This window comes from Eulemur rufifrons, chromosome 7, assembly GCF_041146395.1.
Source record: "Eulemur rufifrons isolate Redbay chromosome 7, OSU_ERuf_1, whole genome shotgun sequence".
Taxonomy (NCBI): Eukaryota; Metazoa; Chordata; class Mammalia; order Primates; family Lemuridae; genus Eulemur; species Eulemur rufifrons.
Genome location: NC_090989.1, coordinates 77,370,637 through 77,383,806, shown reverse-complemented (window position 1 = coordinate 77,383,806; position 13,170 = coordinate 77,370,637). Strand labels below are relative to the sequence as shown.

Sequence of the window (13,170 nt, the reverse complement as noted above, 5' to 3'; positions counted from 1 at the left end):
TGCCTCAGTTTCCTCCTCCATGAAGTGAGGGCATTAATATTTGTCCTGCGTGCTCTGTGGGTCAAAATAAAATGAGATGCTGTGTGGGAAGAAGACCTTTTGTAAAGTTTGAGGCAGTTTTCCTTTCGGATTCTCTCTCCTACCCTTCAGCCTGAATCTGTTCCTTCCTTAAATGGGCAGTAGGACTGTCTTCTGTTTTTTGCAAAGCCTTTCTCAGCAGAGCTGCCCAGCTGCAGGGGCTGAGAGCGCATCAAATGGTCCCACTTACAGTACAGGAGGAAGCAACAGAGCTCCCATGCTGAAGCATATACTGAGTTTCTAGCACTTGTTAGGTGACTCTCGGCTTATTGGGTTCCAAGCTAAACTCACTCCAGAAGAACTGGAATCTTCTCTCTTACCAGTTTTCAGCAATGAAGTCTTGGTCAAATTACTTAATGTGTCTGAGCCTCATTTTAAAAATGTGATAATACTTGCCTCTCTGTGTTGTAGTATCAAATGAAGACGTTATGGTCGACAGTCCAAGCAGATGGCTTTTTCTCATCCCGTTTTATGTTCTCTCCCTTCTGTTTACCTTTCTAAACCTCTGTGCCTCAGCTTGCTTCTCCATGTAAAGGGGATAATAATCTTTGGCCTACTTAGCGCACAGGGTTGCTGTGTGACTTTGGAATGAAGGCTGTGGTAGGGCTTTGGAACGGTGAAGTGCAGTGTAAACACCTCTACGGGGTTATTCTCGGGCTTGCTGACCTCACGCTGGTGAGTCATGTGCTGGTCCTCACAGGCCTAGAAGGTCCCTTAACATAACTGTTCTTACCTGCTCCTCCTGAGGCCCCGGGTACTCGAACATCTCCCTGCCAGGCTCTGCAGTCTCTGTACACCTGTCACCCCCATGGCTTGCCCCTTCTGTCTCTCTCAGCCCCTCTCTGGATCACAAGGCACAGGACCATCCACCCGCTATTCTCTGGGCACAGAAATGGTGCCTGCCCCAATGCGGAGGGCTGTCAGAAGCTGCCCATCACATGACACCCGCATCCCCACCCCTGCCCCCAGCTTACCCTCATGAATACATACTAAAAAGAGTCATTATGGGAGATAAGGAAAACAGGAAGTGCTTCTGAAAGCTCCCAACAACCCACCCTGTGAACAACCCCACCCCCTCCAGAGGCCACCAGTGTCTTTAACAACAAGGCCACCAGCCCCCTCTGCGGTTGAGGAAGAGCTGCTGTGTCTCAGACCCAGAGGGGACTGCTGGGCCTGCAGCCGGGAGGCAGGCCAGAGGCAGGGGAGCTGAGCTGCTGTACTCTGGGCACAATTTCAAGGCCAGCTGCAGGGAGAACAAGCAGTCGCTGTGCGCCTGCAGCTGGCCGCGGTTAGGCCAGGGCTGTCCCTCACTTGTGGTATATTTAAAGAGACCCCACCAGACGACCGTGCCAAGAGAAAAAATGCACACGTATCTGTCAGCCACACTCAGTCCCCTGCCAAGGCCTCTCCTCCTTCAGCCGCAGGGCCCAGGCAGTGTATTTATGTGTAAATAGAGGAGGGCTGGCTCCTCACCCTCTCCCAGGTGTAGGTGGCCACAGCCACTGGCCACGTACCACCTGGGAACACGGGGCTCCTGGGCCTCTCTGCCCTCTGACCAAGCTGGCGGAAAGTTCAGGGGATTAGCCGGTGCCTCCCACCCTGGTGTCAGTAACTCAGCAACCGAAGGGGAGAGGCGGGCAGATGAGTCAAATAGAGCTGCGGTGTGGAGCCTCTGGCTTGGTGTTTTGTTTGTGAAAACTCCCTGCGAGTGAGCGGGCAGCACAGGCTCCCTTCCGGCAGGCAGTGCGGGGTTTCCCACCCGGGCAGGCCACGTGCTCCTCAGAGGGCCGCCGGGCCAACCTGCTTGTGGAGGCAGAGGAGCTGCGGGCCAGGAGGACCCGTCCTGGCAGAACTCTCTGGCTGCCTCGTTCACTTGCTTTTCTCAAGTGCAAATAAGACTACAAGCCCGCATCCCACAGGAGGGCCAGGTTGGGAGCTAAGAACGCTGCGCAAGAGAACCAATGGGCCTGAGGTTTCACGGAGTGGAGACAGAGCCGTGTGCATAGAAGTTTGGGCCAGAGACCAAGGAGAGGTCCTCACAGAGATCAGGGAGAGGACATCGGGAGAGCAGAGGTGGGGTGAGGGGGTGGGAAGTGGGCAGCTTATCAACCAGGGGAGGGGAGCCGACAGGTAGACTGTCTAAGACAGGCTGCTACAAGTGCAGAAGAGTTAGTAAAACACAAGTGCACCAACAGGATCAGCTACATAATTTGTGGGGCCTGGTTCAGAATGAAAATGCAGGGCTCTTTGTTAAAGAAATTCAAGACAGTGACAGAAGAACACTAAACCGGAGGGCCCTTCTGAGCACTGGGACCTCTGTGGCAGTACAGGTTACACACCCACAGAGCTGATCCTGGGTGCCTATGAGTCAGTGCCTTGAAGCATCTGTGAAAACCGAGGCAGGTGTTAACTGGGGGATGTCTGGTCACCTTTGGCCTCAACCCCCACACTCCCCACCCCTGCTGCCCTGTGGCCACCAGTTCCCAGACTTTTACCAGGTTTGGGACATTGCCTGTACCCCAGCACCAGCCCCTCTCCCTGTGCTAGGCTGTGGTGAGAGGGGGACTGAGGGCTGGAATGGACTGTGGCTATGGGTCTTCTGGGCCTCCCTGGTCCAGAGCACCAAGGACACTCTGGGTGGACCAGCAAAGATGGGCCCAACACGTGGAGACCCTGAGTGAGGTGTGGAGGTGTTTGGGAACAGGATGGAGAAACAACATCAGGATCACCTCTTAAGGACCCAAGAGGACATGTCCTCCGGGTGTGTGACAGTTCAGGAGCAGAACCAAGGTCCGAACAGCCTTCTTCCCACTTGGGAACTTACCTCCAATTCTATGTGGTCATTGAGTTTCTTGCAGGTGGCTGCAAAGGTCTCCGAGGTGCCAAACTCAAAGTACCACAGCTTGTTCTTCATCCTGGACCATGAAGCAGAGAGACGGCTCAATACTCTGTACTTGAAATGGTCACGTAAAATAGCTGTGTAATTTGGATTGGGAGGCCCAAGCCCTCAGCATCCCTCAATCTTACATTTTCAGCACTTGTTGATCAAGGAATAGAAATTTTTACCAACTGTTCTTGCTAGGAACTTAAAGAAAATCCACTCATTTCTTAGACATCATGGCAACTCTGGTTGAACTGCCAACTGCTCTCTGAACTTCCTGGTCAGAGCAGGGGAAAGGCTTGCCTGCCTATGTATCTGCATTAAGGAAAGAGTTCCATGAAAAGTCAAACCAGAGGTGGAAAATATGGATAGCATGCTCTGGCCACGGTGCTATTGCTAATACAGAGGGACTTCAGGCAGAGCCCTGTTTGGGCTATGGTTGAGGTATGTAGGGAAGATCATACAGCCTTTTGGGACTTGAGGGTTGCACAGTCTTAGGACAGAGGAGGGATGGCCCCACACCAACCCAGCTGAAATGCGTGCTGCCTTGTACCCTCTGATTGGGAGAAGTACTGTGGACAGAGTTAGACACAGATTTGCAGGTAAGTTGGAAAGAGAAGAAAAAAAGGTGAGTTGTTTGGTGGCAATAATTACCCTCCTCGTCCTCAAATGTGTTTGGTTAGGCCTTGACAATCCTTCATTTAACGATAGGCCTTGTCATATGTGCTTCAGAGTAAAAGTTCACCACTTGGAGCTTTAAAATTTTTCAACATTTTACTTTAGGAGAAAAAAACAAAAAAACAATGGGGTTCCCATCTAGCTGGGGCTTTGCAAAGTCAGATGGTGTGTCCTTACTCTTGGTGGTTTTGATCAGATGGTCTCACCAGGAAGTGTTTCTGAAGGTATTCCATCCCTTCCACCCCAACTGTCACCCCATTATCAGGGCTGGCTGAGACAGGAGACACCTGTCCAGTTTACAAGGTGACAGATTTTCCTAAGGAAGGATTAAACAAAATCACATTCTTCTTGGCACTCGGGAGAGAGGAAGCCACCTTGTATCTTGCTAATCCTCTCTCTTTAGATTTGTAGACCAAGGGGAAAGGAGCGTTCTTTAGAGGGAAGAGGGCTCTCATTTCTTCCTGGTATTCTTTAGGCCATAGCAGGTGACCCTTCAGAATAACAGACACAACTCTTTTTCTCTGCATTCCCCCAAGAATCTACCTAGACCTTGAAGATGAGACTGTGTTCTTCCATTGTGTGATGATTCCTGAGATCTAGTTCATCAGGAAGTAGCTTTTCTAACACTTACTATGCATGAAAAGAAATGATAAATGATGAAAAAAATTAGAGTAAGCAAGGTCTAGGGAATTATGCCTCACGAAGAAAGTTAGAAGAACTTTAAACAGACCAGTGCTTCTTAACCAGTGTGCTGCAGCACAGGTGGGCCTCAGATATCAATTTCCTTAGCCTTCAGAGTGGCTGGGTGGGGGCGGGGCTGGCTGAGCCCCAGTGCCACACCAGGCATTCTCATCTGTACTCCCAGTGTGCCAGACAGATGTTTTTGTTTCCTATGCATGCCATGATATCTGTTCTGGATCATCAGTTCTCTGTACCCACAGTAATGTGCAAATATAAATCACCCAGGGATTTTGTTAAAATGCAGATTCTGATTCAGTGGTTCAGGGTTGGAGCCCAAGATGCCTCATTTTCTAACAAGCTGCTGATGCTGCTGGTCCAGGGATCACACTTGGAGTAATGAGAATCTGCAGACAGCACCTGTGGTTCTCAAACGTTAGTATTCATAAGAATTACCTGGGGAATGTGATTAAAATGTTGCATCCAAGGCTCCCATCTGGAGAGATTCTATGTGATAGTTGTGGGAGAGAGCCCCAAAATGTGCATTTTTATGAGTGTACAGGTGATCATTATGCAGATGGTCAGTGGACAGGCTTTGAGAAATATTGCTCTAGATCCCAGTGAAATGAAAACCATGGAAAAGGACAGAACCGGTTAAACCTGAAGGAGAGGATTCTCTAGGGAGAACAGAATGAGGGTCAGTGCCTTTCAACAGCCAATGATGGATAAAGACCAAGTAACAGGAAAAACGCAGATTGTCATAAATGCCAAGGTTGAGAATTCCTTTCCGGCAGCAAGAGCATCTCTGTAGCCAGGAGACTTGCATTGTGATTCCATTTTCAAATATCACTGCTGGTCTGAATCATGACTTTTGAAAGTTATTGCCAGGAGATTTAGAGTTTTAATAAATATTTCCAGAAGCCACAGCTATTTTTGCCCAGTAGTGCTGCTTCTGATGATCTAATAAGGTTAAGAGGTCATGGTTAAATCAGTACAGCAGAATAGCTGAGAGGATCAAATAGACTACTCATCCATCACTGGCCGCGTACCCTTTGGCAAGTTATTTAACTTTTTTAAGCCTCAGTTTCCTCATCTGTAAAATAGAAGTAAGAAAAAGATCTGCTTCAGCTGGTCTCGGTGGCTCACGCCTGTAATCCTAGCACTCTGGGAGGCTGAGCCAAGAGGATCGCATGAGCTCAAGAGTTTGAGACCAGCCTGAGCAAGAGCGAGACCCCATCTCTACTAAAAATAGAAAAATAAGCCAGGCATCATGGTGCACGCCTGTAGTTCCAGCTACTCGGGAGGCTGAGGCAAGAGGATTGCTTGAGCCCAGGAGTCTGAGGTTGCAGTGAGCTACAATGATGCCACTGCACTCTACCCAGGGTGGCAGAGTGACTCTGTCTCAAAAAAAAAAAAGAAAAAAAAAAAAAAAGATCTGCTTCAAAAGGTATTTGAGAAGATTAAATGAGGTGATAGCAAAGCACTTCACCTAATGCTTGATGCCAAGCATGTTAGCTATTTACTTATTAGCTATTGTTATTTCAGTGTCTTGAGTTGGCATATTTGAATAAAACAGGCAAAAATGACAGATCAGGTTGTATAGCTGTAGACATATATTCATATTTTTCTGGACAAGAAAACTGTGATCATATTTGTTAGACCATGTGTCTTGACTTTTGGTTAAAAAAAATGTTCCTCACATGTCTAGTTTAATAGATTTTTCCAGAGTCATAGGCCACACCCTAATCCTTGATTAATTAATTATCTTGACTGGTCACATGACTGGTCAGAGATGTGATATTGATTGCTAATATGATTCTGAGAAAGTGCATGTTTGGTGTGAGACAAAGTATTTATCAATTCAGCAAACATTCATTGTGCCAGGGACTAGACGGGCTGTGCTAGGTACAAGAAAGAACAAAGCACAGCATTCCATGAGCCAGACACCTGGGAAGGACAGATAGGAAGTAGACCATAGTGCTAAGAGCTAAGCAATGGGGTATATAGGAGGTGGGACACCCGATTCTTAGTGGAGTGAAGGCCAGTTGGAGAAAGCATCCTAGGGGGCAATGCCAGAGTTGAGTTCAAAAGGATGAGGAAGGGAAACAGAGAAGGTGGAGGATGACCATTTCAGGCAAAGGAAGAAGCCCAGGCAATGGGACAAGCAAGAGAGCATAGCCCTGCCGGAAGGGACAGAGAACTCAAGCTGGGGCTTGGTCAGGTAAGGCTGGAGCAGCAGATGGGAGCAAGATCGTGAAGAGTGGGGATGCCATGCTTCGATGTTTGGGCCTATAGGGGAGTCCTGGACGATCCTTAAGTGGAACTGAGGGTGGGGGGTGGGGTAGTAGCAGTAGTGACCTGATCAGATTTGTGCTATTTAAACATCATTCTGTCCCAGGTGTGGAACATGGATTGGAAGGGGAGGTATAGACTAGAGGCTTGGAGAATAGCTCAGAGGTGGTGTAGAAATCCAGGAGAGAACTGGGAAGGGGCAGAACAAGACTGGTGACAGTAGTTTTGGGGAAGAATGGTAGAGGGAAATCACAAGCTAAAATTTAGGAGGTAAAATTGACAGGACTGATTAGTTGTGAGGGGTGAGCAAGAAAGAATATTCAAAGTGACACTCAAATTTTTGCCTTAGCATGAAAGATGGCAGGTGCCATCTCTTGAGAGAGGGGCACAGGAAATCAATTCTCCAGTGGCAATTTTTGGCCCATCTGTCCATCCATCCGTCTATCCATCCATCCATCCATCCATCCATTGAACATTCATTGAGCTCTACTATGGGCCGGCCAGGTGCTGAGTGATGAATAAGACATGCATGATCCCAGTCCTCACAGAGCTTATACACTTTCAATAGCTTCACCACGACCTTAACATTCAACCTCTGACCCATAGGAGACATGGGTTTTAGATATGCTCAAAATCTAAATGTTTCTATTTCTCCTCTTTTAACTCAGGCACTTTTTGGTTAGAAGTGAATTCATTCTATCCCTATGGCCCTTTGGTTTTGTGCTAAACATTTTACATGCACTATTTCCTTCAACTCTCAGAAGTACCCTGAAGGTAGGTACTATTGCTATATGTAAGGAAACCCACAGATTGAAGTGAAGTCCCCTCTGCCTCGTCTTCCTTTTCATCCTTTTCCTTTACCGTCACCAGCACAGCACCACATCCATCACCATTCCAAAGCCTGGGGAAAAGCCTGTGGTCCTGTGACCCTCTACAGTTTGAGGTGGGAGATGCAGCCCCCACTCTCTCTGCCAACCAGAGAGTCTGAATGCAATATTCCTTCTTCTCTTTTGAGGATGTCCCCCCAGCCACTTTACTCTTAGCCCTTGTTGGAGGCCTGCTGCTGTGGAATGTGGCACTGGGTTTTCGTGTGTTTCATCTTCTGTGGTATAAGAACATGGCATTTGGAAACTGAGGAGCTAGAGCTCATGCCTGGCTTTGCCACTCACTGGGTAGGCAAGTTATTTAAGTTTTTTGAAACTTCATTTCTTCTTCTACAAAATGGGAATATTATTTTCTATGCAACAAAGTTGTGAAGCTTATGTGGCAAATGCAAAACACCAAGCAGGTGTTTAATGCATAATAAGTGCTCAATAGCTGCTCTCCCCTGTTGCTAGGAGACCCAGTCACTGGGAGACTCATTCCCCAACGGCTGCAGGGGTAAGGGCAGGACTAGTGTGGGGGTCTATCCCAGGTGGCCAATATTTTTGGAAGAAAATAAAAATAACAATGTTTTAATGACTGCTGGAATGCTTTTTCTGCATCTCTCTTCCTGAGTTGTCTTTGGCCCACCATTTTTTCTCCCTCTCATAATCACCTTTCAGCTGGAGATGACTAATTCTTAGCCAGTTGTTCTGAGGCTGATTTCCAATTCCACAAAACTTCCAGGTTCATTGTCAGGCTCTAAACTACCCAGGTGAACCCATGCTTGAGGCAGAAGATCCTTTTCTGTGCTCCAAGGGACTCTGAGCCACAGGGAGAAATGGCAAATAACAGTAGTGACACCATGGATCAACTCTATTTCTGGGTTCCCTTAATTTCTCCCTGGCTTATAAGGAAATAACATCAATTGCACACTAGTTAGTTGAATCTTTTCATTTGACAGATGAGAGAAAAAATGAGACTAACTAAAAATGTTCTTTTATGTTTGTCAGCAATTTAGGGTTGGAATCCATCATCATCCTGACAGCTATGAATAGCCTGTTTTTTAAGGATGTCCACAAGTGAAACCAAGCTGGCTGCTGGGCACTCGCTCCATCGGCCAAGGCAACGTATTTAGCTCCTTCCTCCACCTTGAGCTTCTGGTGGCCCTTTTCTGAGAATCAAGGAAGTTTTAAGGGCAATAGACTTTTGAAGTTGTCAAAACATGAAAACATTTCTTTGGGCTTAGAAGTCTACACAGAGAACACTACAGTTATTTCTAGAAATAGAAGCCCTTGAAGTGAAGGTATTCCTCTTTGTGGTTTGGACTTTGATACTCAGGTTCCCTGAGTGGCTCTTGACTCAAATAGTTAGTTAGGCCTTCGGTGTCAGGCAGTGTTAGGTGGGGAGGTCTGGTGAAGCAGATGCTACCCGCATCTGTGCTTAGTGGAGGCTATGCTGCACCAGTTGGCTCGGCACCTGCCTTCCAGCCCAGGTATCATACACACCAGCACGTGCCACCATGAAAGTCACTCCACATGCCCCGGCCTCAGTTTCCTCATCTGAAAATGAAGGGCTTGGACCTACTGACTTCTGAGATTTCTCTAAGCTCCTTGGACAACCTGAGATAACACAATACAGAACAGGATGGGAGAACCCAGGTGTTCTACAGCTGCCGCCATGTAGGAACATGGGCCCAAGGATTGCCAGAGATGACATTTTTGAAAGGGAATCCAGAAATATGTATTTTAATGTAAAAATCTACTGATTATCAGAGCTGGCAAGTAATTCAACTTTTTAAGAACATAGGCCAAAACCTACACATCTGGGAAAACTGTACCAAGCCAACAGGCCATTTCTCCACATTTAATTATAAATTTTAATAAGGTTCATCTCAATTAAAAAACAAAACAAATGGTCTCACGTAATACCATTTTGGGTTTGCTGGGTCATTGGTGGTGTTATTGCTACTGCTACTGAAGATAACAGGGTAGTATCAGGTTATTAAGATAAATAATCTAGCAAATCAAACAGGTATAATAGAAACACAGAAAGGGCAGGTGCGACTACAGGTGAATTGTAACTGAGTGATGAATGTTAGTAATAATACTGAGAGTACCTTACCTGTTAACATTTTACATTATTTGAAGCCCAAATGCCTTTGGAAGTTTAGTAATTGTGTTGACCAAAGTTAACATCAAGAGTTAAAAAAAAGTAAGCCAAGGCAGGTGGGCTTGGCTCTAAGGCCAGGATGTCAAGTCCTACAAGGGGCCTGTGACTGTCACCTCACAGGTGCTACAGAGGCCATCTGTGTCACCCGCACACTCAGCTGCCTTGGCCCGTCAGAGAGCTTGTCATCACATCTAATCCACCCTGCCTGCTGTCCTGTTCTCACTCCTCATCAGAATGGGCACTTGGTGACCCGCAGGCACGGAGCCGTGGATGGAATCATCTTTCCCAAGAGGGGGCAGTGGCCCCTTTGGTTCAAGGGAAAGTGAACACCCAGCCATCAGGAAGGAGGCTTTATAAATAGCTGTTTTTTGTCCTCTGAATGTGACTCTTGTGCCTGCTGTTCCTGCCAACAGATTTGTGTTGGCTTGCTGTGTTTCAGTTTCAAGGGGTAAGGTATTCCCTGGCTCTTTTCCATACTTGGGACAAGACTGGTGTTCATGGTATTCCAAAAAATCTAGGGTGGTGAATGATTGGAGACCAGAGACCAAGAGGGGCAGGCAGAAATGTGGGGAACAAGAAAGAGCAGGGAGCTCAAGAAGGTGTGTAAAGGAAAAAAGGCTGAGGAAGGAGGAGAAACTTGCTTATGTTGTATTTTATTGTATAAATAAGGAAGGAATCCTCTTAATACTTAGGAAGACACTTCCTTTTTTTTTTTTTTTTTTTTTTTTTTGAGACAGAGTCTTGCTCTGTTGCCCAGGCTAGAGTGCTGTGGCATCAGCCTAGCTCACAGCAACCTCAAACTCCTGGGCTCAAGCAATCCTTCTGCCTCAGCCTCTCGAGTAGCTGGGACTACAGGCATGTGCCACCATGCCTGGCTAATTTTTTCTATATATATTTTTAGTTGTCCAGATAATTTCTTTCTATTTTTAGTAGAGATTGGGTCTCGCTCTTGCTCAGGCTGGTCTCGAACTCCTGACCTAGAGCGATCTTCCTGCTTCAGCCTCCCAGAGTGCTAGGATTACAGACATGAACCACCGCACCTGGCTGGAAGACACTGCTTAAGTCATTTTCATGTGTGAAAAGTTACTTGTAAAATCACAGATCACTCTTAAGGGACCTTTGGACCTTTGGGTTCAGGGATTCCTGGTTCTAAGGAGTCTTCCAAAGTATAAATGGAGTCCATGAATTGCTGTCAGTATTTCTTAATGTAGAATAGTATTTGTTCATTTAGTCATTTGTGCATAGGCTAACTAGTGGGTTAAATTATTTTTTGATGTGGAATGGAAATAAATCAATTACATTGGTTACTGCTTGGTAACCAGAGGCATTGATTAAATGGAAAATGGATGCTGAATAATAAAAATGGGAAAACAAATGATTACTTGTAACAGTGTCATGGTTGGTAAAAATCTATTCAATGTGGCATCTGTGTTGAGGGGTGGTGGGGGATGAATGAAAATAGTGCACTATTTGATAGTGAAAGGGTATTTGCAGAACTACTACTGTATACCAGATCTGGATGGCAGTTCTCTTCTGAGCCATGGCAGCCTTCTCATGGTACATATTAGGAAACCGACATCAGTCCTTGGTGATGCAGCTGGGAGGTACAAAGCTGGAGTGCAAACCCCAGCTCCTGACTTCTAGTCCACACCCCTCACCTTTTCACTCTCTCTGGCTTCCGTTGCTGTACCCTAGAGGTGCTCAGAGAAATGGAAGAGTCAACCAAAGTCACAAGAGCTAGTGGCTGCAAAGCTCCGGGTCATTCTCATTCATGCCTGTGGGCTGGGTTCACTCATATCTACCACCCAGGCCACCTGCTTGGCCACAGGATCCCAGCTTGTGTTTGGCTGGCTCTGGTTGCTTGGGACTCTGTGACACTCCATCAGAGTGTCAGTGACTTGGGCCTCCCCATTGGTCTCTGGTCTCTATTCTTACCCTAAAGTCACAAAGAGCCAAACCCACGAGTCTCATGTTTAGAGTAGGCTCTGCACCCCTTCAAGAGTAATCTGGGCTCCAAAGAATCTACTGCCTCTGAACAGTGGCCCTTCTGTTCCATATAAGACAGTTTGTTTCTGTGGTCTGTGGGCACATTCTCCTTTGATAGGCTCTCCCGAATTCTGTCTGGCACCTGACAATATCTCCTCCTAAGGGCAGGACTCCAAGCGCAAAGCCTGCCAAAGTCTGAAATCGGATCCTTTATCCCTTCCCAGTGCAGCACACGGGCACACACGTGTGCACGTGCAGGCACACACACAGGCCGCACAAAAAGGCTTCTCTGAGACTCATGGTCCACTGTCCCTGAACGTGCGCGCAGACACTGCCTCTCGGAGGCCATGGTGTCCCTCCGAAGTCCTAGCAGCCTGACCAGAGAACGTCCACAGTGCAGGGAGACCCTCAGGAGAGAATGCTGGGAGGCAGGCAAGGCCGGGCACCATCTTGGAGGGTTTTCCCTTCCTTTCCTGAGGGCCTGAGTCTCCAGGGTATTTTTCCAGTCAGTATCTGTCCTTGCCAGGAGAAAATAGCTCCTTTCCCTCATCCAAAAAAAAAAAAAAAAGTAGAAGAGAAAAAAATCCCACAGTTTGGCTGCTTCTTAGCAATCCTTTCTTCCTTTGAAGAGTGATGTGGAAAGAAAATCCCCTTCAGGCTGATTGGCTGAGGCCGGAGGGCACCGCATGAGCTGGCTCTGGGCAGTTATCAGAGAGCAAAGTCAAACACAGGGACAAAGAGAAAGCTCTGCCCTGGGGGAAGGGGAAAGAGGTCGGGAATGTGTGTACCTGAGGCTCTGTAGTGACCACCTAGCTGCCCGTTGCCGGCACTCACGTGTTCATCAGCCCGGGAAGCCGGCATCTGAGGGCAGCCGGGGCCAGTTAAGACACAGGTGGGCGAGGCCGGTTTATTAGAACAGGAGCCCTGAAGGCCTAGCGAAGGCATCTGCTTTGCTGGCATCGAACCTCTTGCCGAGAAAGACTACTTCCTGGGTCCTGATGAACCAAGGCTAACACATGGAACTGTCTGGGGGAGCAGAGGCAAACCCCAGAAGCAGGTCCACAGCCTCACCCTGCTGTAATTGCCAGGTGGGCCCTGGGAGACAGCAGAGCTCCGCCCTCCCTCGCCAGCTCCACCTGCCTCCAGCTGGTGGAAGAATCTCAGTTCCCGCTTTCCAGATGTTTACTGGCTGCCTGAACTACACTGGTAGCTTTATACGCCAAAGGTTGCCCTCCCTGATGCTCACTCCGCCTCCTGTGGTAGGTACCACGGGGCTACTTTGTAGACGTGTCTGAGACCATTGCTTGGCCAATGCAATGCTAGACTGGAATGGGACCCCGGAGCCCGAGGGGACACAGGCTGATGAAGCTGCTCTCCTCTCTCGCGCCCACGGCCAGCGTTTCGGAACATGAGGCAGTGCTGGCTTCATGATAGGTCAGGTTACAAAAGTTCCTTGGTTAAGCCAGTTGTTTGTCACTCTGAGCACATTTCCCCATAGAAACAATGTTATGTTGCGGTTGGGTTCCTAGGCTAACCCACAAGGG

General features: G+C 47.7%; 1 protein-coding gene across 4 annotated transcripts in view; it reads right to left on the bottom strand.

The window, feature by feature from the left end:
• DGKG (diacylglycerol kinase gamma) overlaps positions 1–13,170 on the bottom strand; it is a 181,833-nt gene that overhangs the window by 52,875 nt on the left and 115,788 nt on the right. For all 4 annotated transcript variants that reach the window (XM_069472806.1, XM_069472807.1, XM_069472808.1 and 1 more), the window contains one exon: positions 2,903–2,993. In XM_069472806.1, coding sequence (XP_069328907.1) covers positions 2,903–2,993 — 91 coding nt within the window. The remainder of the gene's footprint in view (positions 1–2,902; positions 2,994–13,170) is intronic.